This window comes from Acomys russatus, chromosome 3, assembly GCF_903995435.1.
Source record: "Acomys russatus chromosome 3, mAcoRus1.1, whole genome shotgun sequence".
Classification (NCBI taxonomy): domain Eukaryota; kingdom Metazoa; phylum Chordata; class Mammalia; order Rodentia; family Muridae; genus Acomys; species Acomys russatus.
Genome location: NC_067139.1, coordinates 83,369,294 through 83,395,868, shown reverse-complemented (window position 1 = coordinate 83,395,868; position 26,575 = coordinate 83,369,294). Strand labels below are relative to the sequence as shown.

At 51.0% G+C, this 26,575-nt stretch overlaps 2 protein-coding genes across 5 annotated transcripts; both read right to left on the bottom strand.

Annotated features, from left to right (window-relative positions):
- Nucleotides 1–1,005: 1,005 nt before the first annotated feature.
- Mmp14 (matrix metallopeptidase 14) lies at nucleotides 1,006–10,959 on the bottom strand. The gene is made up of 10 exons (XM_051143068.1): nucleotides 10,579–10,959; nucleotides 6,753–6,901; nucleotides 6,392–6,514; nucleotides 5,715–6,022; nucleotides 4,872–5,037; nucleotides 3,426–3,582; nucleotides 3,086–3,224; nucleotides 2,812–2,962; nucleotides 2,190–2,305; nucleotides 1,006–1,900 (listed from the first exon to the last, which is right to left on the bottom strand). Exons 1-10 carry the CDS (start codon nucleotides 10,684–10,686, stop codon nucleotides 1,569–1,571), a joined length of 1,749 nt encoding a protein of 582 aa, XP_050999025.1. The 5' UTR covers nucleotides 10,687–10,959; the 3' UTR covers nucleotides 1,006–1,568.
- Nucleotides 10,960–13,006: 2,047 nt separating this feature from the next.
- Mrpl52 (mitochondrial ribosomal protein L52) lies at nucleotides 13,007–15,795 on the bottom strand. 4 transcript variants are annotated; one of them, XM_051143063.1, is made up of 5 exons: nucleotides 15,701–15,784; nucleotides 15,570–15,627; nucleotides 15,427–15,494; nucleotides 13,819–13,883; nucleotides 13,007–13,174 (listed from the first exon to the last, which is right to left on the bottom strand). In XM_051143063.1, the coding sequence occupies exons 1-5, from the start codon at nucleotides 15,726–15,728 to the stop codon at nucleotides 13,028–13,030; spliced, it is 366 nt and encodes a 121-aa protein (XP_050999020.1). In that variant the 5' UTR covers nucleotides 15,729–15,784; the 3' UTR covers nucleotides 13,007–13,027. The 4 variants fall into 4 exon arrangements, with proteins under 4 accessions (XP_050999020.1, XP_050999019.1, XP_050999021.1 ...); XM_051143062.1 differs by having other exon boundaries at nucleotides 15,570–15,630; nucleotides 15,701–15,758; XM_051143064.1 differs by having other exon boundaries at nucleotides 13,071–13,172; nucleotides 13,810–13,883; nucleotides 15,701–15,795.
- Nucleotides 15,796–26,575: the final 10,780 nt, after the last annotated feature.

Below are 26,575 nucleotides of genomic sequence, written 5' to 3'. Positions count from 1 at the left end.
TGCCCCTTGTTAACAAAAAGGAACAATCTGAATGGCATTCATATATAATAATTATAATAAAAATATACATTAAACAAAACAAAACAAAACAAAAAACCCAAACAAGACAGAAATTTAGCTGGGCTTCCAGCACCGTTCATCCCGTTTTCCCTACCCCCAAACCCCACCCAGACACTCTTCTCCTCTCACTCCCTCCACAGGTCTCACTCTCCCAGTCCCCAGTACCATGACCACCTCCAGTGGCTGAAGGAGACTTCAAATGGGTGGGCTGGGTGAGGAAGAGGAAGGGCAGGACATAGGTAAAATGGGCTGAGGAGTGCCTGCATCAGGAAAGGAGGGCCTCACTACCCAGAAGCACCCAGACACCTGCCTCACTAGGGAAATGAGGCAGGCTGAGCCAGCCGAGGCCTCTGAAAGCCTAGCCTAATCTCCATCGAGTCCCCAGGCCATATGTATATGGTTTTTTTTTACTCCTGTACCCACTTTTATCCTTCCCTTCCACACTGTTAGTGAGCGAGAGGACAAAAAGAGGCCAGTGCGGTTTTCTTAAGACTCTTTCTGAGAGATCCAATAACATTCACCCACTCCGTGTGTGCCCTGCCGTCTGCCCAGACTCCCAGGCATACGCTGCCACCACCACACTTCATTTCCTGCCCCCTCTGACTGTTGTCTCTGGATCCCAGCCCCAGCTACGGGCATTTGAACAAGGTATTTTTCTGCTATGAGCCATCAGGTTCACTCTCCTGGTCCAGACCCTACTGTCTTCCCTTGACCTCCACCTGGGGCCATTCCCACTGGTCCCAGCTCTTCCAACCTTGAACTTGCCATCCAAGGCTAACACTCAGGAGGCATCTGGATTGCCAAAGGTTTCCTCAGACCCATTTAGTCCTTAATGGCTCAGGCGCCTTTGGAAGGTCTCCAGGCTCTGCTGGATAGAGGCAGATCTTTGTGGAGAGGAGCTTGGCTGTCTAAGCCACGAAGACTCTGTTTGAGCTTTTTCCCCCCTCTTTCTTTCCTTTTCTTTGTTTCCTTTTATTTTAAATCAAAGTCTTTAGTGTAGCTGAGCAATCTTTCCACCTCCAAACACACACTCCTCAGATTCCTTTTAGTCAGACTGGTGAGAGGGTGCCAACTGGGTACACTTGGTACCTATGGGGGCTCACATGCCCAGAGCCTCCTGAGGTCAGAGTTCAAAGATTTAAGATATGTAGTTAGGGGAGGATGGAAAAGAAGCAGATGACCCCATTTGGCCTCTGCCCGTGAGGTCAGAGGGTCTTGCCTTCAAGTGCAGAGCCCTGACAACATTCAAATAGGGCTGGACACATACCAAGCTGTGAAGTCCCTTGAGGGCCAGAGGCCAGATAGCTTCCTGCTCGACCCTCAGGGGACCCACCTATGGACAAAGCACTGCTGGGGTGAGGGTGGGAGAGGCCAATTGAGGGACTGAGAAGGGAGGCTGGAGGGAGGGGCTCAGGATGGGTGAGGGCAGCCCACCTGCCACCATCTGCTGCCACCGGCCTTCAGAGGCAAAGTCACTGTGGTAGAAGCGGGTGGGCCAGCAGTGGGGGTCAGACCTTGTCCAGCAGTGAACGCTGGCAGTAAAGCAGTCGCTTGGGGGTCCCATGGCGTCTGAAGAAGAAGACAGCAAGGCCCACCACCAGCACCAGGAGCAACAGCAGCACAGGCAGTACCACGGCGGCCGCACTCACGGCTCCGCTGCCTTCCTCGTCCACCTCAATGATGATCACCTCCGTCTCCTCCTCAGTCCCCTCATCCGGCCTGCCCCCTGACGGGCAGCCCATCCAGTCCCGCAGAGCTGATTTGGGGTACCCCGGCTCTACCTTCAGCTTCTGGTTGTTGAATTTCCAATATTTGTTCCCCTTGTAGAAATACGTGAAGACTGAGGGGGCACCAAGAGGAAAAGAACCAAGACAGGAAACAGAGTCCGTAAAGGCCCCGAGAGAGAGAGAGAGAACAGAAAAAAACATGGTTAGTGAGATGGCCAGCTAAGCTTACCTCTCAGTCTTCCTCAGGTGTAACATGGAGTAGGTCACAGTACCAGGCTGGGAGAATGGAAAAGGACTGAGGGCTACCACATATGAAAGCACTCAGCTAGTTCCGGACAAGCAAAGCAACAAGGACCCCACCTGCTACCGTTGTCACTGTTTCCCACAAGACGTTCCACTCACCTTCATCGCTACCCATGAATGACCCTCTAGGAGACTCGGGGATTCCTTCCCAGACTTTGATGTTTTTGGGGTACTCGCTGTCCACTGCCCTGAATTCCTCATTGAAACGGTAGTACCTGGGAGAGGGGCGGGAAAGAGGAGTGGGTTGGATACTGCGCATGCCCTCAGAGGTTAGCAGACCCTCGACAACGACACAGTGTGCCTGTGAACAAAGGGTAGCTATGGACGAGGGTGGGGACAGGGGTTTTGAGTAATGAGGGCCTGCAGCTGAAAGGGGAGGAAGGAGGAGGTGGAAGGGAGGGCCTGGCTGTAAGGAGCCACCAGCAGCCCCTTAATGACAGTGCCTGGTGGCTGGGGTGGAGGCGCAGTGTTGGGGGCAGGAGGCATCAAATGACCAGGTTTGAAACGGGTGACCCGGTCACAGCCCACTCACACAGCACTAAGAAAAACTGCCTATTGCTAGGCAATAGTGCCGGCTCCTTTCCCAAGGCAACACCTTGGGGGTGGGGGTGGGGGGCAGGAAGTGAGCCTTTCTTCAGAATTCAGGGATGAGGGTGTTTGGGGTGGCAGTGGTAGTGGTTTCTGAGTAGAGAGGCTTGGGGCTAAGGGTTTGAGGTCTTACTTATTTCCCCGGAAGAAGTAGGTCTTCCCGTTGGGCATCCAGAAGAGAGCCGCATCAATCTTATCAGTAGGCAGTCCTCGGCCGAGCTCTTTAATGTGCTTAGGGTACCCAGGCTCCAGGGAGGCTTCGTCAAACACCCAGTGCTTATCTCCTGGGAGAAGACAGAAGAACAACATCTGGCTTCAACTTGACTCTGAGGCCGCTGGGAGTGAAGTGGAACCAGCTCATCCAAGGAGACCCTCCCAACTTCCCAAGACTAGGAACTGCCGGTTACCTTTGAAGAAGACAAATTTGCCATCCTTTCTCTCATAGGCAGTATTGATGGATGCAGGCAGGCCCCTCCAGAATTGGCCGATGGGCATTGGGTATCCATCCATCACTTGGTTATTCCTCACCCTCCAGAACCATCGCTCCTGGAAACCAGTAAAGGTGAGAAGACATTATGCCTTATGCTTTAAGTTTTCCTCAGTCCCCAAGGCTCCCTTCAGTGCTCAGGCTGATGGTTTTTGCTTTAGGGGTCCTTCTGTTACTATTCCAACCCAGCTTCCTTGCTGAGTGTCCTTCTGTTTCCCCCGCTCCACCAACGACAATCTCATCGCTTTGATTCCTCTCACCTTGAAGACAAACATCTCTCCTCGGAGCATGGCCACAGTGTCAAAGTTCCCATCACAGATGTTGGGCCCATAGGTGGGATTTCTGGGCTTATCTGGGACAGAGGGCCAAGAGGTGGTTCTGGGTTTAGGGGGCATCTTCGTGGGTGACCCAGACTTGCTGCCTGGGGAGGAGAACAATAGAGGTACTTCAGACTGTGGGGCAGAGAGGATGGAAGGACAGAAAGATAAGCAGACAACACCCTTAGGAAGCATTAGGAGGGTAGGGGTGCTGCGGGGACCAGAGGATGGGAATTCGGTTCCTAGCATTGAGATGAGGTGACAGGTGCCTCATAACCACTTCTAGGAAGTTGGATGCCTCTGGCCTATGTAGATACACACACACACACACACACACACACACACACACACACACGCATGCACGCACGCATGCATGCGCACACACACACACACACAAACACACACACACGCATGCACGCGCACACACACACACACACACACGCACGCACGCACGCACGCATGCACGCACACACACACACACAAATAAGAACAATTTTGTGCTTGCTTTCAAGATAGGATTTCTCTGTGTCCTGGACTTGCTTGCATTGGGGAGCTTTGGGGACTGAGGAAGGCTTAAGGCATAAGGGATAGTATCTTCTCCCTACCCATCAGCCAATTCTGGAGGGGCCCACCTGCATCCATCAATTCTACCTATGAGAGAAAGGCTTTGCTTCTTGATCTCACGCAGATCCGCCTGTCTCTGCCTCCCTGAGTGCTGGGATTACAGGTGTGTGCCACCACGCTCAGCAAGAACAAATATTTAAAAAAAAAAAAAAAAAAAAAAAGGCAGGGTAAACAGGAGAAGGATGAAGTAGTCAGGTTGGGTGTGTTCAAAAGTGGGCGCTGAGGCGCTAGAGATACTGATTAGGAGTACCCACAGTTTCTACAGAGGACCCAAGTTTGGTTCCCAGCACTCACATGGCACTTTCAGGCAGTTTCAGCCCTCTTTTGGACTCCACAGGCACTAGGCATGTACGTGGTGCATATTATACATATATAGAGGCAATGCACTTATACATGTAGAATAATTTTAAAAAATGCTTTTAAAAAGTGGGAGCTAAGGGGCTGGAGAGATGGCTCAGAGGTTAAGAGCACTGACTGCTCTTCCAAAGGTCATGAGTTCAATTCCCAGCAACCACATGTTGGCTCACAACCATCTATAACGAGATTTGTATACATAATAAATAAATAAATCTTAAAAAAAAAAAAAGTGGGAGCTAATAGAGGCAGTGAAAAGTGGTGTGTGTGTGTGTGTGTGTGTGTGTGTGTGTGTGTGTGTGTGTGTGTGTGTATTGTACAGGCTTCACAGTGTGATGGAGGGAAAATGCAAACCAGAGACCAAGAGGAGACAAGTGCAGAGACAGAGGAACAGGCATGAAGATAGATAACTCGCCATAAAGTTGCTGGATGCCCCGGCGATCGTCATCCGGCAGCACAAAGTTCTCTGTGTCCATCCACTGGTAAAAGGGAGCCATGATGGCAGAGGGATCGTTGGAGTGCTCCAGGCCTAGGGCATGGCCCAGTTCATGCACGGCCACCAGGAAGATGTCATTCCCTGGAGGAACGGAGAGAGGTGAGAGCCCGGCTCCCTCCTTAGGCTCCCTCTTTTCCCTCCAGAGACTCCAGTGTCACAGACAAGCCTGCTGGTCATGTTTTCCACCTAAAGTGATCAAGTCTTGAGGGTCAGCTTCCTGTTTGGTTCGGAATGCCCAAAGGCATGTCACAACCCTCCTCTGCGTGAAGTGGGGTGTCTGGGGCAGGATCTTAAGCCCAAGAAACCCTACATCAAGTTTGCCTTGAAAAGTGGGGGAGAAGGAAGCTGTTACGTCTGTGATTGGCAAGTCAGTCAGGTAGCGACAGCAGACAACATACTGATATAAATAGCTTAAAATACTAGTTCTGCTTTCATATGAGGTTTGTATGGCCAGTACTCAGCTATTGTTGGGGTTTTGTTGTTGTTGCTGTTGTCATTTGTTTTGAGATAGAAACGTGTTATGTAGTTTAGGAGGCCTCAAACTCAAACAATCCTCCTGCCTCAGCACTTAGATTCATTCTTGAATTTTAAGGATTTATGAGACAGAGTCTTACTATGTAGCATTGGCTGGCCTAGAGCTTACTATGGAGACCAGGCTGGCCACTACACCCTGCTAGCTTAGATTTTTAGATTTTAGTCACTATATGCAAGTGACTGCAGCCTCTGCACAGAGTAGGACCCAAGGTTCTCTTACTCACCATTTAGGTCCTCGTTTTGGACAGTCCAGGGCTCGGCAGAATCAAAGTGGGTGTCTCCTCCAATATTGGGGCCCGGGAAATAGGCATGAGCCAGGAAACCTCCTTCACCATCAAAGGGTGTACTGTCGCCATGGAAACCCTCAGCAAACAAGATCATGATGTCAGCCTGCTTCTCGTGACCCTCTCGGATATAGGCATAGGGCACTTCACGGAAGCGCAGTGGCGTGGCACTCTCCCATACACGGAAGGCCTTCCTGATGGCCTCGAATGTGGCATACTCGCCGACCTTGGGAGTATAATTCTGGATGCTACATCCAGACACAAGGGTGGAGAAGGGAACCATTAGCATGAAGGAAGCGGGGTTCCCTGTATTCTCCTATCTCTGACTGAATTCCTCAGCCACCTTGACAGACCTGTGTCCCTGATCTTGCATGGATGTTGTCTCACTCCAGAGAACTAAAGGTTTAAGGGAATCTTTAGGCTTAGGGTGTTGCTACTACAGTGCACTGCCCTCCCCCTCCCCAACCCTCCCCGCAAAGGCTGCACTTCTTTGAAAGATTAGGGCTGTTTTCCTTCCCACACCCTAGGCACAAAGAACAGTGCAGGCCATCTCTGACTCAAAATACTACAACTAATAGGGAAGTGTGTGAGAGAAATCTCTAGGCTGTTGGACTCACCAGAAAGTGATCTCATTATGCTGCCATTTGAGGCCCTGAATGGCATAACGCTTCCTCCGAACATTTGCCTTGATCTCAGCCCCAAATTTATCTGGAACACCACAGCGAGGGCGCCTCATGGCCCTGGGCGGAGGAAACAAAAGGGTCAGTATAGTAATATACAATTTCCAAAGTGTTCAAGGGGAGTTCGTGGAGGGTTGTAGTTGACCCAGGGTCAGTGTTGGGTGAGGCTTTGTAGGTATCAGTGTAGGGAAAGGCCAGGTAAGGTGAATGGAAGAGGGTTAGTATACTGGCACTGGAGGCAGGTTCAAGTGGCTGCACTTCTGGTATTCAGCGTGGTCCCTGGATGCTGGAAACTTACTTCATGGTGTCCGCATCAGCCTTGCCTGTCACTTGTAAACCATAGAATCTTTGCATGGCGGCAATGGCAGCCGAGAGTGACTGGGGTGAACGCTGTGTATGGGTCCGCAGGTCTCCTGGAGGTAGGTAGCCATACTGCTGCAGCCAGGCCTGTAAGGACAGGGGTGTGGCTTAGAGAATTTCCACTTGGTCCAGGGGGCCCGCCTGACTCTCCACAGTGTCTGGCAGATGTCCTTGGCCTAGAGAGAAGTGATAGGCCTCCAGACTGGTTCTGGCAGAAACTCTCAGGCTAACTGTTGAGCTGAACTCTAGCCTAGACCCCAGTATGGCTTGTCCTCAGGGGTGATGGGGAACAGACAGCTATAATGTTGGGGAGCCACTGCTCCTGACTGGCTGTAGTGCTCTTGGAAACGAGGGCATTGGACAGTTAAGAGAGTTTTTAGAACATTTTTGGTTTGTCCGTACATGCATGTGGAGACCAGGGGTCAATCTCTGGTACTAGGGAGCTGTGGCTCACCTATTAGGGCAGGCTGGATGGCCAGCAAGCCTCAAGGATCCACGTACCTCTGCCTTTCCAGCACTGACATTGCAAGTGTGTGTCAGAAGCAAGCATTTTACCACACCTTAGGATGTCTTAGGGCTGGCATTCTCTCTGGCATTTGCCCCTCTGTGCCAGTTCTTGAAGATATAGCATGTGCCATTTGAGGAATGGGATGTGCCCCGATAGGAAGAGTGGTAGAGTTGGGGCAAGGGAGTTCCTGGAACAGAAGTGCCACACTCCTAGGACCCTCACAGCAGAAATCTTTTTAAGAAGGAGGGCAACAAAGGAGTGAGGGGTAAGGCTGGATGATGGGGGAGCTGGGCCCTTTGGAGGTGCTCACTAACTGGCCATGGCCCTAAGTAAATGCTCTACAACCCAGGAATCAAGGCTTGGAAAGCCAGGCAAGCTATGTCACACATAGACTGTGTGCACGCCTGGGTTCGTCTGTGGGAGACAGGACCCTGCCAGCTCTGGTCCTACCCTAGCTTGACCTTTCTGAAGAAGTCCAGCAGGGGCTTTAAGCTGCCTAGAATGGGCATCAGGAGGGGAAAAGGGCAAACGCTGCCTTGGGGCCGGCATCTCCTTCCTACCCATGGTCCGTAGGATGGCTCCATCTCCCCAGGGTGTTTTCCCTTCAGGTCTAGGCACGGGTGGTGGAGCAATGCTCTTGTGTGGGGTCTGGGGGTGATTCAGAAGCAGCTGACTTGGGACCTGAGCCCAACAGGCCAGGAATTGCAACACGGTTCCGGGAAGTGATCCCCTCTTAAAAGCTTGAGCTGAAAACAACGCAGCCACTCCTCAGCCAAGAAGCCTGACCAAACAACCCTAGCACCACCTGTATCTCAAAGCCCCCCCCCCCCAACACACCTGGAGGCCACAGGAGTTTAACCTCTTGTATGTCAGAGAGGCCTACCAAGGTGTGTAAGTCCAGGGTTGTTCCCTCCGATCTGAAGGCTTGTCCTGACCTGTGCAGGCTGATGCCACAGCCCGTGCCCTCCAGAGGCCTGCTGTGGCCTGTGCCAACTATGCAGGAATCTCCCTTTGCTCCTAGTGTCACCTGTACGCTCTGACTTATACTGGGGTAACAGCTGCCTCAGGGCTTGGGGCGGTAGGGGGAGGAGGGGGGAGGAGTGGGAGTGGTCTGGCACCCGCACCTCACCCCCAAGCTAGAAGTCAGGAGGAGTCAAACCAGGTCCTGAACACTTAGCCAGATTGAGGGACAGCTCTGAGAGAGGGGTGGAGAAGGGAGCTGGTGGGAGAAGCATCGTAGCCAAGAGCTCTGAATAAACCCCTTCCCTGTGAGCCTTTCAACAGGCAGGCAGGACTAAATAAGCATGCTCATACACCCTGCCCTGTGCCCTGTGGAGAAAAATGGATGCTTTGTCAGGAAAATGACTCCCCGAAAAACTATCACAAAGCCAGGAAAGAAATTGTCCCCGTCATTTTCATCTCCCGGACTGGGCAACTTTCTCTCTCCATCTCACAGAGCCAGGCAAGAACCACAGACTATGAGAGTGGAACCACAGGAGAGGACTCTGGTGTCTGCGGCTAAGTGGGGGGAAGGGTGAAGCACCAGACACATCAAGGATGGGAGGAGAGGACTGTCCTAGCGTTAGCATGGAGCTGTGGATGCCTGGCTGGTGAAAGGGATCTAGCTACCTCAGGCCTGCCTGGGCTGCCCCTTCTCTCCCATCAGCTTGGCCTGAAGAAGGAGCAACTGTTTGGGGTGGACCGACCCAGTTGGCTGGCACTGCCTTCATCAATAAGGGCAGGGTATTCCCTGTGAGAAAGTCAAGGACCGCCTCCCACGTTAGTCGGCTGAGAGGGTGGGGGCTCTCCAAGCTCCACATCAAGCCTTGGATCCTGGCCTTTGGGTCTGCCCCGCCCTCCCTCAGCTTCCCACCCTACTGTGTTCCAGAAGCAAATGGTGGTTCTGGCTCTGGGATCCACTTAGAGCAGAGCCAGGGCTGCTGCTGCCCCTCCCCTAGGGGACCTAGTGGAGGCTGGGGAGGGAAAAAGAAGTTGGCAGTGGGCAGTTTTCCAGAGGCTCCTTTTGTTAGGCACGTTTTCTTTGGGGGCTGAGATGGGAGCTTCAGGCCTGGGAGAGGCGCCTCCTCTGTGACAATTGGGTTTGGTCCCCAGTCTCTGGGAGGTTTTTACTCTTCCTAGTTTCTATGCACAGTGTAGCCCCCACTCCACTCCTAGGGCTACACACTAGTTCGTTCAGTCCCAGGTCTCTTCAGGGGCACAGGAGGCATGTGCCCCGGGGAAGTTCATTCGGAGGGTGCTGTCTGGCTTGGGCCTGGGACTAGCACAGAGGGAGTCAACTCCAGAGCGTGTCCTGCATTTTGGGCCCTTCCCAGCCCTTCCCTACCACACCCAGGTCCCCACCAGGCTGAGTGGGTTGGGGTGGCCCAAAATAAGAAGCTGATTAAATCCGTCTCCCACCTTCACCCCAAAATAAGAGAGGGAGGGAAAACTTCCTCGGATTACTCCCACGCCTCTTCCTTCAGGACCTGGGTGGGCTATGGTCAAGGAAGAGTTGGGGATGGGGGTGGGGGCGCCCAAGACAGTCGAGACGCTGGAGGGTGACCCAGGCCCATCCTCAACTCACTCGCCAAGTAACTCCCCCTAGTCACTATGCAATTAACGAAGAAAAAACAATTAACAACAACAACAACAACAACAACAAAAAAAAACCCCACCCCCGAAGGCGGTGGCCAGGCTGAGCCCCGCTGCTCACAAGAAGAGCTTTGTGTGCGCGGAAGTTCGGCCCGCTGCGATCCTCGACGCCAGGGCCCACGGCCCGCACCGAGGGCGGTCAAGGGGGAGGCGAGTACCTCTCGGCCGCCCCCCGACGCCCCACTTGGTACAGATGCTCCCGTGCAGGGCCGCGGGCACCTGAGTGCTGCCTGACTGAAGGAACAACTCGCGTATGACACCGGCCTGGACGGCGAGGGGCTGGAGCGGAGTACAGTGTTTAGGAGGCTCCCGCCTGGTGCAACAGGGCGCGCAGAGCTCGGGAGAGCGAGGCCCGGGCCCCGCCGCAAAGTTCTTCCAGGGAAGGGAGGAGTGGGAAAGAGTCAGTGGCAGAGGAGGGAGTCTGTTGGAGGCAGGCAAAAGTTGGATCGACTTGCGAGTTTGCAGATGAGGAGGGAAAAGAAAGGCTGGAGCAGCAGAGCCCCCAAGAGCCCTGCTCTCAGCGGGGGCTGTCTCCTTGGAGGACCCCCCGGGCTCGCCTACCCGGTGGGCGCAACTCCGGGAAGGGCCGGAGGAGCTCACTTACTTCGGGGCTGAAGTTGCTGCCTTGGGCCCAGCCGAGGGAGGCGAGCGCGGTGCCGAGCGTGAGGAGCGGGAGCAGGAGGCTGCGGGAGGATCGAGGGGTGGGAGACATGGTCCGCGGCGTCGGGGCGCCGGGAGGTGCGGGCTCCGCGGCGGGGCCCACGCCCTGGGGTCCTGCCGCCGCTCTCCTGGGGCGCCTTTGTCCTCTGAAAGAACGGGATTTGGATTCCTAGAGCGCAGTCAGCTTGGAGGTGAGGGGATTGCTACTGAAAGTGCCCGTTCGCTCTTCTCTTTTCCGTTTTTTGATCTTTCTTCTGCTTAGTCGGCAACTGGGTTGGAAGCCCTCTCTGCTCTCTCCTTTGGTCCCTCCCTTCTCCCACAGCCTCTCCCCCGCCCCCGCCCCAATGCCCTCCTTTCCTGGTGGGGACGTGGTTGTTTCAGCCTGAATCCAATTACAGCCAAGAGCTGGAGAGAAGGGGGGAAAAAGTTGCCTTTCTGTGGTGCAGGCTGCCATCTGCAGGGGTTGAGGCCACAGCTGACAACTAACTAGGAGCCTGGGTGTCCCAGGGGACAGGATGCGGAAGGCTTTCTCTTCCTAAGCATTTTTTGGGTGGCCTGATTCCCGTAGTATTCAGCATGTCTCATTTCAGAGTGATCAGTATTGGGAGGCCCGATGGCTAGGGATGGTGGTGACATGAGTTAGGTTGGGAGAAAAGGCATTTAACGAGGGGGTTGTGTGCTGAGACCAGCGGACAAACTCCCTCTCCTGCCCCAAACTTACTGTAACAAAAGAGAGTGCCTAACAGCAAACACAGTTTCTTTTGAGTTTGGGGACCCACACCTTTAGTAATGGCTTTTGTAATCTGGCTGTTCCATTGAGTGTTAACTGGCTGGGCAGGAAAAGGGTTCGGGTCAGAGAATTGGGGAAAGCCAGATAAAAGTTTGATGGAAATTGTTGGGAGAGGAAGGACTGGGAGTTAGGACTGTGGAGTTTCGTTCACGGTCTTTACACACAGGAGACGGTTCCTTGGAGTAGAGCTTCCGTGATGGCTGGCTGTGAGAACAAAAGGAGAGGCATGCAGGGAAGGGGGGGGGGAGGAGGAGTGGGGGGAAGACAGGCAGAAGCTGGCAGTGAGAAAGGGAGAGAGATAAGAGGTTGAGAACCAGATCTGGAACGCACCACGCTGTGGGGACAGAGGCAGGAAAAGTGTGGGAGACAGAAAACTCGACCATCAGCGAAATGTAAGATCCAAGAATTGCATTTGGTCAGCGAGAGGAAGGAGGTAGTGGGGAGAAGGGAGGGAAACAGCAGAGGAGAGGGTAGAAATAAGGTCAGGTAGGAAGCTTCAGAGACACACAACTGCCAGGTTTGTGCTTGGAAGACCGGCCAGCATTCAGCACCGGCGCGGGAACAAAGTCCTTGCCATCAGAATCCAGGGGATGGCTCATGATCAACAGAGTGAATGATTGCTAGGTTGTGAGCCGTGTCCAGCTTTCAGGAGGTGAACAGTGGCTATTAGTGACACAGTGACATTGTGTGGGGCTGGGGAGGTACAGGACCCTTTTCAACCACCTCTGGAATTTAGTGAGAACATAACTCCTTCGGCGGAAGACAAAACACCCAAGTTAATTGTTCCTAAGTTAGCCTTCCAGTCTGGGTGTCTCCTGGACCATGTATCTGGACACTAGTTGCTTGTTAAGGGACTTCTGCCAGGTGTGGTGGCACATGGCTTTAAACCCAGACAGAGGCAGGAGGATCTTGTGAGTTCAAAACAGCTTGGTCTACTTGGCCAGCCAGAGCTAGAGTGAGACCCTGCCTCAAAAAGAAAGAAACAAAAGGTCTGGCATGGTGGTGAACGCCTTTAATCCCAGCATTCTGGAGGCAGAGGCAGGTCGATCTCTGTGAGTTTGAGGCCAGCCTGGTCTACAAAGTGAGTCCAGGACAGCCAGGGCAACACAGAGAAACCCTGTCTCGAAAAACGAAGGGGGAAAAAAAAAGACCTCAGACAGAGAGCCCTTTTCATCATTACTGAATGCCAACTGTACACAAGTGAACTGTGTGTGGGCCACTGGTGATGCAAATATGAGGGTTAATGTGAAGGTGAGCTGCTGCTCCGAGCTGGGTCAGTCCTATGGCCAGCAAGGCTAAGTGGTGGGGTCGTGGCATGCTTAGGTTTTGCAAAGCTCTGGGTTTATTCATCAGTACCAGGGCCAAAATAATGACCCCAGAGCAAGTTCTGGCTGAACTGGAATGGAGCGAGGACTAAGGGCATTGGGCCAAGCCTGCAGGCAGAGATGTCAAGCTCCTCCTGGTGCCTGAGGTCTTTTGCTGTCAATACAATTAGTGGGGGTGGGGGGCAATGTGAATGGCTTTGTTCTGCCTGGCATAAAGCATTTAGGTGATAGAGAAGAAAACCAGAGAGAGTCTGGGAACGTGGGACAGGAGCGGCTTTTTATTGATTTGGAAGTGGCCTTCTCAGAGAAGTCCCTTTAGGTTTAAGAGGATTTTCCTGCTTCCTCTCTTCCTCTAATTTCTGCTGCCTGAGCTTCCACGCCTGTAATCCAGCATCCATTTCCTGTGTCAGCAGAACAACTCGTCTCTGAAACAGACAGGAAAAGAGTAACATCTGGGGCTCAAGCCTACGTACCATCGAGCAGATATCCTTTCTCCTCCTGTTTTCAGCTGGCTGCAGATGTTGCTGACTGGCGTCACACCAGATCTTGCACGACAGAAGGGAGGTAAGGATGTGAGGCGGGAGTCTCACAGCGCTATCAAAACATTTGGCTTGGGCTCGGTAGGGTGGAGCATCCTTTGAGCCTAGCACTCACTAGGGAGGCAAAAGCAGGCCCATCTCTTGCGTCTGGGCTATATCCCTCATTTAAACAAACGAACAAATAGAATTAGGTGTCAGGACTGGAGAAATAGCTGCTGGTTTATGGGGCTGGAGAGACGGCCCAGTGGTTAGGAGTTACTCTCTGCTTTTGCATGGGACCCGGGGTTCAACTCCCAACAGCCACATGGCAGCTCACAACCATCTGTAATTCCAGTTCTGGAGGATCTGACACCCTCCTCTGGCCACTACAGGCACCAGACACACATGTGATGAACATACACTCATACAGGCAAAACACACATACATATAAAATAAAAGTCAATCTGAAAGAAAACAAAGAGAAGGGTTGGTTTCAAGTGTCTCCCTCCAATCATAAACACAGCCCTTGCCAGAGCTCCGGCCACACTCACTGCAAGCTTCTCCCTTTGCGCTTTTCTTCGAAGCTGGCCTTTCATCGGGGGCGCAGGGCGGCCATCTACGGAGAGAATTGAGAAAAGGGGTAAGTGTTAAGTGTGGTCTGGGCATCTTGTCCAAACACTGCAGTCTGAGAGGAATTACAGAAGAGTCAGTCTCTGCCTCCGCCTCTTTGTTTACACCTTGCTATGGCTGGGGTGGAGGCTAGCAGGAGTGAGGTCCTATGTATGGCCCATCAAAAACAATACTGAAGAGGAAACCAGCTCACAATCACTCGAACCTAATTTTTCTAAAATACATGTGGCATCTTCGGTGGTGAGGTACAACCAAATGATGGAAATGGGTTCCTAGGCATGAGTTCCTGTTATTTAATTTAACTCCATCATTAGCATGGAGTGAGGATCAACTGCAATGCTGAATTCACCGTTTTATCCTCAGAAGCCCTTCGCTCAATAGGAATCTTTGCTAAGCTTCATCTCAACTATATAAAGAAACGCAGCTTTGTCCACCCCCTTCTGATTTTTTAAAAAATTATTTATTTATTACATACACAGTGTTCTGCCTCCATATACACCCGCACATCAGAAGAGGGCATCAGACCTCATTATAGATGGTTGTGAGCCACCATGTGGTTGCTGGGAACTGAACTCAGGGCCCCCGGAAGAGCAGACAGCGCTCTCAACCTCTGAGCCATCTCTCCAGCCGCCCCCCCTTTGATTTTTGAGGCAAGGTCTCACTCTGTAGCCAAGGCTGTCCCCTAGCTCTCAATACTCCTGTTTCTGCCTGCTGCGTGACCACTGCAGGCATTCCTCATTCCTCTTTAATGTCATGTTTTTAAAGAGCTTTATTGTTATGTGAATGGGCATCTTGTTTGCGTGTATGCATCTGTGCACCATAGGGGAGGCTGGTGCAGGTGGAAGTGAGACGGCATCCGATCCCCCTGGAACTGGAGTTACAAGCTGCTGTGAGGCACCATGTGCGTGTTGGGAATTGAACTCAAGTCCTCTGGAAGCGCAGCCAGTGCATATGAGGCATCTCTCCAGCCCGTAAGCTTTAAAAACAAAATTATTTTTTTTTTTTAATTTTAAAGCGAAAGACTTCTCTGTATTGAGTCTGCCATCTTTAGTCTCACAGGGATCTTCGGTGTTCCTTTCAGCAGCTTTCCAAAGAATTCCTTGTGTATTTGGAATCAAATTCTCAAAATACATTCACCACATGTCTCCTTTGGAGAAGACAAAAGCCACGCACCCTTCCTGCCTGTCTTCTATCTGCAGGCTATGATCCCCTACAGCTTACCTTCCACCATCCTTAGCCAATTTCCTCATCTACACACAGGCTCTCTGTAGTTTAGGATAATCCGGGGCTCCCTTCGTAGCACATACTCGCACTGACCTCACAGCGATCCCTCTGCCTCAGCTCTCCAAAGCTACGACTTCAGGTGTGCGCTTACCACGCCCCGCTCTGCAGTCAAGACAAACTTAGAGCTCCTAAACTCGAACTCCTTCCTAAGCAAAAGGTTCAATATTTTCCCAGACACGCCCCCAACCCCTGCCAGGGGTGGTCTCTCGGAGGAAAAAAAGAAGAAACCTGACGTCAAGGCTCACCCGCGAAAGACCAGTCAGGAAGCTCCGTGAGGGGCCCATAGCCGGAAGGGTTGGCAGCCAGCCCCTGCCTGGGTGGGGAAAACACATTGGGGTGAGGGCTCGGCGGGCTTCCAGGTCCCGCCCCGCCCCCGCCCGGCACTCACTGAAGTCGCCACTGGCCGCCTGCCCGAGCCACGACGCTGCAGTGCAACCTCCGGACACCTACTGGAAAAGCAGGGAATTAGGCGGCAGGTCGCCCCGCGGATCCCGGGTCCCCAACCCCACAGTCACTCACTGGACAGCCAAGTCCCTAAAGCAGCCATGCCGTGCAACGGGGGCGGAAGTGGGCGTGGCCACGGGAGGCCACGCGCGACGCAGCCGGGAAAACCGGAAGCCGACATCTTGAATGTGGTTTTTATCCGCCGGCCCCGCCATCTTGGGTCATCGTGCGGAAGTGAGGGTCCGCTACGGGCTGAGTGGTTTGACAGGAGGAGCTGTCCGGCGCGTGCATCTTGCTTCCTCCGGGGCGGGGCGGTGGAGATACCTGTGCCTGAATCGTTCGTAGCTGTTTCCAACACCTTTCGTGGGTGGTCTCCGGGCTTTGGAAATTGAGGAAAATCAGAAGCGTAGTATCCAACGAACCTCGTTGTGCAGCTACCTGCATCTTTTTATTTTATTTTTTCCTGATCATGACACGATCAAATGTAGAACGAATCAGAAAATTTTGGTTCTCATCCAACAGAACTGAAGAGTAATGAGTGGGTTAGGAGATTGTAGGAATAGTAAAAACAGTTGAGATAGAGCCTTGAGTCTAGAGAAGACAAGTGATCGCAGCCGTGACTAATACTACAGCCGAGTGCTGGGAAGGGAAGTATATGTTATTTGCAAGACTATCTGGTGATAAAAATTGCTTTTGCAAGGAGTGGTGGTGCACGCCTTTTTTTGTTTTGTTTTTTTCGAGACAGTGTTTCTCTATGTTATCTTGGCTGTCCTGGACTCGATTTGTAGACCAGGCTGGCCTTGAACTCACAGCGATCCACCTGCCTCTGCCTCCTGAGTGCTGGGATTAAAGACGTGCGCCACCACGCCCAGCAGTGCACCCCTTTAATCCCAGCACTTCAGAGGCAGAGGTAGGCGGATTGCTGTGAGTTCAAGAACAACCTGGTCTACAAAGTGAGTTCAGGACAGCCAGAGCGACTTAGAGAAACCCTGTCTGTAAAAAAACAAAAAATTACTTTGTATTTTGAGACAGGGTCTTACTATGTAACTCTGGCTGCCTTGGAACTCAGTGTGTAGACCAGGCTGCCTTGGAACTCAGTGTGTAGACCAGGCTGCCTTGGAACTCAAATAGACCTGCCTCTGCCTCCCAAATGCTAGGATATAAGGCTGCTCTGATTCCAATTTTTAAAGAGCACTCACCACACGTTCACATGTGTTAAGTATACTTTGAGTGGTCCAAAAATCAAACTTGTTGAATCCAAACATGATGCTACAATGGAAAATTACACATTTAGTCATTTAGTCAAAAACCAGGTCCACTAAGGGCTGGTAATGGTTCTTATGGTGAAGTTCTTGGCCTAGCATGCTCAGACTTTGGGTTCGTCTCCAGCAGCATGAAGGAATTCTGTGTTTAGACTTCACGGCCATTCCCAACATATCTCATTATGTCAATTCATGTGTTCCCAAATCAGAGGCATTTTTGTACTAAGAGACCGGGAGTTGGACAGATGCCCTGGTAGCCATGCCTAGCTAGTAAGGGTGGTGAGCTTCCAAGATGGCTGGCTTCTTCCTCACCTTCTAGCCTGAGGCAAAAGCCTGGCGGTTTAATTTTTATTTATAGGCATTGTTATTTGCATGTATATGTGTGTGTGGGGGGGTGTCAGATCTCCTGGAACTGGAGTTACAGACAGTTGTGAGCTGCCATGTGGGTGCTGGGAGTTGAACGGAGTCCTCTGGAAGAGCAGCCAGTGAGTGTTCTTAACCGCTGAGCCATCTCTCCAGCCCCCAGCCTGGCAGTTTAAAACAAGAACCTTGTGGGCTTTTCTCCTGCCAGTAGGCCTCCTGCTGATGGACTGGCTCCCAGAAATTCAAGGCTGGATCGATCGGTACATGTTACAAAACTGACCAACCCTAAATTAGAGGAGGAAAACTTCAGAGACTTAAAAACCCCAGCCTTGGAGAAGAGACTGGAGTTTTGGTTTCTGAGTCCTGGGCTCTGCTTTGCAAAGGGTCTTTTCTCTGCATGTGTCTGATGTGTGTTATGTGTCTCTTCAGCCCCAATAAAAGCTTTTCTTCAAGTGCTGATTCTATGCTGTGTTTGAGATTTCTCTGCGCCTCCTTGTCAGTTTAGGGTTATTCTGCCTTTTAATTCTTTAACAAAACTGATCAAGGCCCCATGATGGTAGCAGCACCAAGCCTTTCAAATGAAGGATGCTTAACCTGTAAAGCTAGGTCTGCTTCACCTCCCCACCACCTGATTTGAGATGGGGTCACTTGCTAGGTAGCTCTGGACGACCCAGTACCTGCCAGGTAGCCTGGCTGCCTCAGCACCCCTGCATCGGCCTTCAGGGTTCTGGGGTTACAGGTTTGTACAAGCATAGCGATGCCTGGCTTTATTTATTCTCTTTTGATATTTACTTCTGCCTTTAAAAAACTCATTTTTTGCCCAGTGGCAGTGGTTGGCGCACGCCTTTACTCTCAGCACTTGGGAGGCAGAGGCAGGTGGATCACTGCGAGTTCAAGGTTAGCCTGGTCTACAAAGTGAGTTCAAGACAGCCAAGGCTACACAGAGAAACCCTGTCTTGAAAAACGAAACAAAAAACAAAATGGAAAAAAAAAGAAAAGAAAAGAAAAACTCTTTTTTCTTTCTTTCTTTTTTTTTTTTTACACAAATGGTATGAGATTTATTGTAGAAAAGGAGAGGGGAGAGGGAGAGGAAGAGGGGAGGGCACCCCAAGGGAGAGACAATAATGTTTCTTCATTTTACTCTCTGTCCTCCCTGACCTCTCCTGCTCCCATTTGGAGGCAGGATCTTGTTAAGTAACCAAGGCTGGTCTAGAACTCCCCCCCCACCCCCCCTGCCCCAAGACAGGGTTTCTTTGTGTAGCCTTGGCTGTCCTGGACCACGCCCAGCTCCCTGCATCATTCTTAAACCAGGATCTGACTTTTTCTTCTGGAACAACTCAGAAACACCTCCAGGGTAAAATCCCCCAGTCTTGCGGAAGGAAATGACAAACTCTGTCTCGTGTTCCCCTTGTCCTTGTTAGCCTGTGTAACCCAGTAATTTACAGTTTTGCCCCAAAGGACTTTGAATTTTCAGGAGAACCAAGAGTTCAAGAGTTCTAGACCAAGCCAGGTGTGGTGGCGCACGCCTTTAATCCCAGCACTCGGGAGGCAGAGCAGATGGAGCGCTGTGAGTTCGAGGCCAACCTGGTCTATAAAGTGAGTCTAGGACAGCCAAGGGAAGACAGAGAAACCACGTCTTGAAAAACCAAACCAAACAAACAAACAAAAAATCCCCCAAAAAACAACAACAAAGAGAAACTTAAGTAGATGCTCCAGATTGCTCACACCCCCTACTTCCCCCCCAGCTCCCACCAAGCAAAACATTGGGGAGCAGGCTGTGGTGAAGAAGCACGCACTCTGGAGGTTGGAGTAGGTAGATGAATTCAAGGCCAGCCTGTGGTACCTGAAACCCTGTCTGAAAAGTCAAAACTCTACTACAAAGTTTGAGAGAAATAAGGCACAGACATAGACTACTACTATTACATAAATCATTTTTTTTTTTTTGAGATGGGTTTTCTGTAGCCTAGGCTGACTTAGAGCTCACTGTGTAGTCTAGGTTGCCCTCAAATGTGCAATGATATTTTAGTCTGAACATCCTCCTGAGTGCTGAGATTATATGTGAGAGCTAACATACCTACTCTCATCCTTTTTTTTTTTTTTGAGACAAGGTTTCTCTGTGTAGCCTTGGCTGTCCTGGACTTACTTTGTAGACCAAGCTGGCCTCAAACTCACAGCGATCCACCTGCCTCTGCCTCCCAAGTGCTGGGATTAAAGGTGTGCGCCACCATGCCCGGACCTGCTCTCATTATTTATTTATTTTTTGTTTTTCGAGACAGGGTTTCTCTGTGTAGCCTTGGCCATCCTGGACTCACTTTGTAGACCAGGCTGGCCTCGAACTCACAGTGATCCGCTTGCCTCTGCCTCCCGAGTGCGCCACCACGCCCGGCTTCATCCTTTATTTTTTAATTTGAGACAGAATCTCAGGTAAGCTACTCCAATTGGCCTTGAACTCTGTCTCAAGGTGGCCTGCCTCAGTCTCCAAAGAGCCAGGATGAGAGGCCTGGCTTTACTTTACATTTGCACTGTCTTTTCCTTTTTCGTTTGTAGTCTAGGGTCTTGAACATGCTAGGTATGATCTCTACCCCTTAGCACCATACACTTATTTTTCTTTTGTTTGTTTTGTTTTGTTTTTTTGAGACAGGGTTTCTTTGTGTAGCCTTGGCTGTCCTGGTCTCATTTTGTAGACCAGGCTAGTCGAGAACTTACAGAGATCCACCTGCCTCTGCCTCCCTTAGTGCTGGTGTTATGCCCAAATTTTGAGAGACTCCCTGAACAGACCACCCATGAGCTGAGTCCAAATGCAATGACAAGGAAGTCTTTATTGCAGGTTCGAACGTCGGGCCACCCCTCCCGTGCACTGGCACAGCAGACGCAGGGAAGTGACCTTGAGTCTCAATTGAGAGGGTTTTTAAAAAAATAGGTTTTAGACAAAGAAATGGATTTTACAGTATATGATTGGATGGCATTTGGGCAGGAAAGCTGCAAGGAGAAAGTTACAGCTGGCTGTGAGCTGCCGTGAGTGGTAGGGATTGGACCTAGGTGTTCTGCAAGAGCAGTGAGTGCTCTTAACTGCTGAGCTGCCTCTCTAGTCCATGAGCTTTTGAACTCTGTGGAGCAGTTGAGTCCGCCGTCTGCACAACCTCTCAGGGACTTGTCGAGCCTTGTCAACCACAGGCAAGTGGCTCTGTCTGGTCACACTGAATGTCTTCTGCACTTCATCTGAGAACAAGGGAGTCAAGAGCTATAGACAATTGAGTCTGAGGCTCCTGTGTTTCCTCTCCTAGGCTGCTTTGCCTTTCAAGGCTCCAAGTTTAGCTTTAACATTTTGTTACGCATTCACAGCCCCCAATGCTATCCAAATACCTCCCTGTTCTATAGTCTAGACAGCATTACTTTTGCTCAGAGCTTTGCGCTGGGAAATCCGATGGCTCCTGCAATGCTCACTCCATCTTTTACCTCCCTAAGGACTGCAATCTCGCCATGGGGACATCCAGACACTCAGGAAGTGTGGATGAAACCCTGGGGAACATTTGTGTTTGGTTCAGCGTTTTTGATGGACTAGATGCCAGAACCTGTGTGTTGACATTATGGCACATGAACTCACAACCCGCCTCACGACTCCTGGACTTCTTTTAGAGAAGGCTTTGTAACTGACTCCTTTCCCTTCAATGCTCAAAAGTACAAAAGGGTAGGCATTTCCTTTTCTTTTCTTTTTTTTTTTTTTGGTTTTTTGAGACAGGGTTTCTCTGTGTACCCTTGGCTGTCCTGGACTCACTTTGTAGACCAGGCTGGCTTCGAACTCACAGCGATCCGCCTGCCTCTGCCTCCCGAGTGCTGGGATTAAAGGCGTGCGCCACCACGCCCGGCTCTCCTTTTCTTTTCTTTCTTTCTTTCTTTCTTTCTTTTTTTTTCAAGACAGGGTCTCTCTGTATAGCCTTTATCCTGGACTTGCTTTGTAGACTAGGCTGGCCTCGAACTCACAGCAATCTGCCTGCCTCTGCCTCCAGAGTGCTGGGATTAAAGGCATGCGCCACTACCGCCCAGCTATATTTTTAAACTATTTTATTTTGGTTTCTTATATCTCTTTCTCCTTTCTTCACCCGATTCCTTCCAACACGCCAATAGCAGGTAGGAGAGAAAGAAGGTTAGTGGGAAGAGGTGTTTTCCTCATCTACTTCTTGCTGTTTCCTGTCGGGTTCCTTGGGGCAGTCCAATCCTCACTTCAGAGTATCTTCAACTTCTTCTCATCAAGCTGCAGCAAGAGCAACCAGGAGCAGCAGAGGCGACACACCAGCAGCCTTCTTCTTAGAGGCCCCAGTCTGGCATTTATTCCCACTGCAAAGACCATGCCCCAGCACGAGGCAGTTCCCAGCCCCGCCCCCACCCTCAGGAGGCAGTTCCCAGCTGACGCAGATCACATGTCCTCTCCTGAGGCAGTTATCAGCTGTGGACAAACTGGAACAGGCCCCGTATCCCACACCTAGGATTAAAACAAAAATGCGTGGGCTGGGCGTGGTGGCGCATGCCTTTAATCCCAGCACTTGGGAGGCAGAGGCAGGCAGATCGCTGTGAGTTCAAGGCCAGCCTGGTCCACAAAGCAAGTCCGGGACAGCCAAGGCTACACAGAGAAAACTCTGTCTCGAAAAACCAAAAAACAAAACAAAACAAAACTAAAATCAAAACAACAACAACAAAACAAAAAACAAAATCATGTTTACATATCACAAACCAAAACTTCCACAACACAAAATTGCCATGAATGGTACTATTGAGGTTCATAATGGTGAGGGTGAGGGTATGAGGATAAGGGTAAGCGATCTTTCCAGCGCCCCCACTTTTGAGAGCTGGTCTTATTAGGTAGAGCAGGCTGGCCTTGAACCCACAGAGATCCTCTTGCCTCCAGAATGCTTGGATTACAAAGTAATGCCATTGTATCTACTTGTATTTACATTAAGTGTTGGAACATCTTTCTCTTCTTTTCCGGAGCTAGAAAGTTTCCACTCAATGACCCAGCTTCAGGATAAGTCAGCTACAGTCTTTCTTGCTTAGCCTTTGGAACATCTGGCTTTGTTTATTCATTTTAAGGTCTACTTATTTTTATTTTATATGTGTTTGCGTATGCCTGAGTGAATGTATGTGTATCATCGGTATATGCACGAGTCCTTGGCCATCAGGAGAGGGGTTGGATCCCCTGGAACTGGAGTTGGTTGTGGGCTAGCATGTGGGTGCTGGGAAGCAAACCCTGGTCCTTTGCAAGAGCAGTAAGTTCTCTTAACAGCCGAGCCAGCCCTCACTGTGCTGTCTCTAAACAACGGGCCTTTTCACACGGTTTGTCTTAAAAGTGGGTTGATATCTGTAAGTAGACAGATATTGCCAAAGGTGGGGCACGGAGGACCACATCTTTGATCCCAGCACTCAGGCTGCAAAGGTAAGGGGGTCATTGTCACTTTGAGGTCAGCCTGGTCTACACAATGAGCTCCAGGCCAATGAGGACTTACAAAGTGAGACCCCACCCTTCCTCCCAAAAAGCCAAAGTCAAATTATGCAAGAAATATGATCTATGAACTTGAATTTAGTAGTAAACTACACAAAGCATTTCTAGATTCTTCTGTATTCTATCTATTGAGAGGGAAGCTTGCAAACTACTTCAAGCTGGTCTCCCACACTAAACCCTCCTGCCTCAACCTCACAAGTACAGGCCTCTTTCATCTGCCCTGCTCCTGATTCTTTAAAAAGTAAATGTATGGGGACCAGTGCGATGGTTTAGTAGGTAAAAATGCTCGCAAGCAAACCTGACAACCTGAGTTCAATCCCCCGAACCTACTGAAAGTGTCTGATGTACACACACACACACACACACATGCACACACACACAGAAATGCTAATAAATAAAACATTTAAAACAAATATGGGGCTCAGGAGCTGGCTCAGTGGGTAAAGGGGCTTCCTAAACAAACATGAGGACCGAAGTTTGACTCTCTGGCACCCACCTGAAAAATCAGGATTGACGCTGCAAACCTGTGATCTTACCATAGAGGAACAGAAATAGGTAGGCCTGGGTGCTTGTAAGTCAGACAGCCTAGCCAGAATGATGGGTGAGCTTCTGGTCCAGCGAGAGGCTCTGTCTCACAGAAATGAAAAGAGCACTCCTTCGGTCTCTGCATGTCTGAACACCCTACCCTCTCCTGCACATACATACATGCACACATACATACTTATACCATTCAGACACAGACCAAAATTGTGTTATGCTGTTGGTGAGTTGGACTGTCAAAAACTCATGCATGACAGACAGGTCAGCACTCCTAAAAGAGCTGTATCTCTGGTCCTTCAAAAACCTCTTCTTTGCCAGGTGTAGCGGTACACACCTTTAATCCCAGCACTCGGGAGGCAGGGGCAAGTGGATCGCTGTGAGTTCGAGGCCAGCCTGGTCTACAAAGAGAGTTCAGGACAGCCAGGGCTACACAGAGAAACCCTGTCTAAAAAAAAAAAAAAAAAAAAAAACCAAACAAAAAACCCCAAAACCTCTTCTTTTAGTCTTTTTTGAGGGCCTTCAACTTGCTATATTAGCCGAAGATGACTTTGAACTTCTGATCCTCATGTCTTCACCTCCTGGGTGTTGGAATATCAAGCGTATGCCACCTTACCAGGTTCAGAGTCCCTGTGTCTCTCTGCCAGGGCCTGATGAAAGGTGCACTGGGAAAGTTCAGCCTTCGAAACTCCCTTGTTGCCGCTATTTTTGGTTAAGTGCTGCCTCCTGGCGTCTACTCGGGAGACCTTTGGCACGTCGTGGCTACTTTAAATTTGGGACCTGGAAGCTGATGCAACAATTTCCCCGAGGGGGCGGGGTGTCCCAGAACACAGAGGCAGGCAGAGATAAAGTCCGGGAGACCCCTCCCCCCAAGCTGCAAGCAGGCACCTCCCTTGTCCCCCTTTGCCCCGGGGCTTCCCGACCAGGGTTCCTCCTGAGCTTCAGCTAGCTCGTCATCGGTTGGAGGCAGAGACTGTCTAGGGTCGGGGTTTTTAGTCAGACTCCTGTCTGGCTGACAGCTGAGGCTGGATTGGGAGGGAGGGAAAGAGGAAGCTGAGTGTGCCTGGGGCAGAGGACTCGTCTCTAAGGGTATCCGCGGTCGTATTCATTCCCTGGGGACTCATAGTGCAGGCGCCGGGCCGGGCTGGGGGTCGGCTTGCAAGGCCTCTGGGTTCTCGGACCTTTGCTTCCTTCGCTATTATTTACCACAATTCCTTCTAGAGCCTCTTGGATAAAAGGAAAGGGACGCCGGGCTGGGTGGGGTGGGGTCCTGGTGTCTAAACGCCTCCCTCCCCCGACAGAGCCCTAGTTGGCGCCTGGCCATTTCAAGCCGGGGGTGGGGGGTGGGAGACGGGGGTGGGACGTGAGGGGCGATTGTGGCTAGGTCGGTCTTCAGCGGCCTAGATTTTAGCTCTGTAGACCAAAAGGAAGGCACCAACAAAAGGGAGGTGCGGACAGGGCCCCCAGTGAAATGAGAGTGGCTGGGGAGGGAGTGTGGGAGAGAGGCAAAGGTGAGCCCGCGGGTGGAGGGGGATGGGCCACTTCTAGATGGGGTCTTTTAGTTTTTCCATTAGTGAAACAAAATTCAGTTTCATTTCTGGTGTACACGTTGAGTGTGGTGTATGAGGGTGAGCGTGAGTGAGTGAGTGTGTGTGTGTGTGTATGTGTGTGTGTGTGATTGTGTGTTTGTGCCTGTGCACACCTAGAGTCAGAGGATGCAGGGTATGCACACTGGATCTCTCACTTCCCTTGAGGGGAGATCTCTCACCCAATTTGGAGCTAGGTTGGCAGCCAAGCAGACTCAGCAATCCTCCTAGGGTGCTGGATTAGAACTCAGGTCCTGGGCCTGCTTGGGCCGCCATCAATCTTAGCTTCTTAGCTATCTCACCCACAGAACCATTTTTCCAGTCCTCCCTTACTCTTCCGTCCTTCCTTTTTTATTCATCTTCTCTTTCCTTTCTTTTTTTTTGAAACAGTTTTTGTTTTTGTTTTGTTTTGCAGTCAAGACTAGCCTGGGACTCACGCACTGAGGCTGGCCTTGAACTCCAGATCCTCCTGCCTCCACATCCGAAATGCTGGCTTTGCCCTACCATGCTTAGCCCTAAAATTCTCATGCTTCCACCTGCACCGGCTGTTAAAGATGGAACCCAGGGTCTTGTGCGCGCTAGGTAAGTGCTCTTCCGCCAGGCCCTAAAAGTCAATTTCAAACAGTTTCAGTCCTGTCCATAAAAACCACACTTTTTCCCGTAATCCCATCTAAATGGAAAAGATTGCAATCTGTAGCCGGGCGTGGTGGCGCACGCTGTTAATCCCAGTACTCGGGAGGCAGAGGCAGGCAGATCGCTGTGAGTTCGAGGCCAGCCTGGTCTACAAAGCGAGTCCAGGACAGCCAAGGCTACACAGAGAAACCCTGTCTCGAAAAACAAAACAAAACAAAACAAAAGACTGCAATCTGTGAACTCTCCTGACTCTAAGTAACCTAGTGGTAGTGACGCTAGGTGGCCTGGAGGGCAAATTCAAGGACCCACCCAGGAGCCGAGCCAGCTGGGAAATCAGAAACAGTATTGTCCGTTTTTTTGACTTACCTGTCCAGCACACATCTATGGGTGGTTTGTGTGTTCCGTTTCCCCCCATCCCCCCATTAGGCCCCCAACCCCCCCCCCCACCTCCTCAGGGTGCAATGGTGAACAGCACTTTTTTTTTTCTCTTCAAGACAGGGTTTCTCTGTGGAGCCTTGGCTGTTCTGGACTCCTTTTGTAGACCAGGCTGGCCTCGAACTCATAGAGATCCGCCTGCCTCTGCCTCCCCAGTGCTGGGATTAAAGGCGTGCGCCACCACTGCCCGGCTTGAACAACATTTTTATGGAGCTCATCTTCTATTGCCTGAGGTGATGGCCCGTAAATAACGCCCGGAATGAGGAATGTCACAGAGGAGGATGCTCACAGCAGCGGGGAGAACAGCCAAACAGACACAGCAAAAGCTCTGTGGTGGGAGTGAAGCTGTTGTGCGGTCCCAACAGAGAGGCCAGACTTCAGTGAGGGAGAACAGGGGCAACTATGTCTCACTTCCTATGACCCTCCCCTGCTGACAGCCAGCTAGCAGCCTGGGCCTAAAAGGGACATCTCCATTTCCCTTGAATAATTCTGACTTGGTGCCAGTGAATTCTGATGTCTGCCTTTTGGCAACATGTAACTGGCCTCCCGTCTAGTGAGGCGGTCAGATATCTCTTTAAACTTTATTTCATTGTCTTTATGTACACATGTTGTGTGTGAGCACTGCCCTTAACCGCAAGCG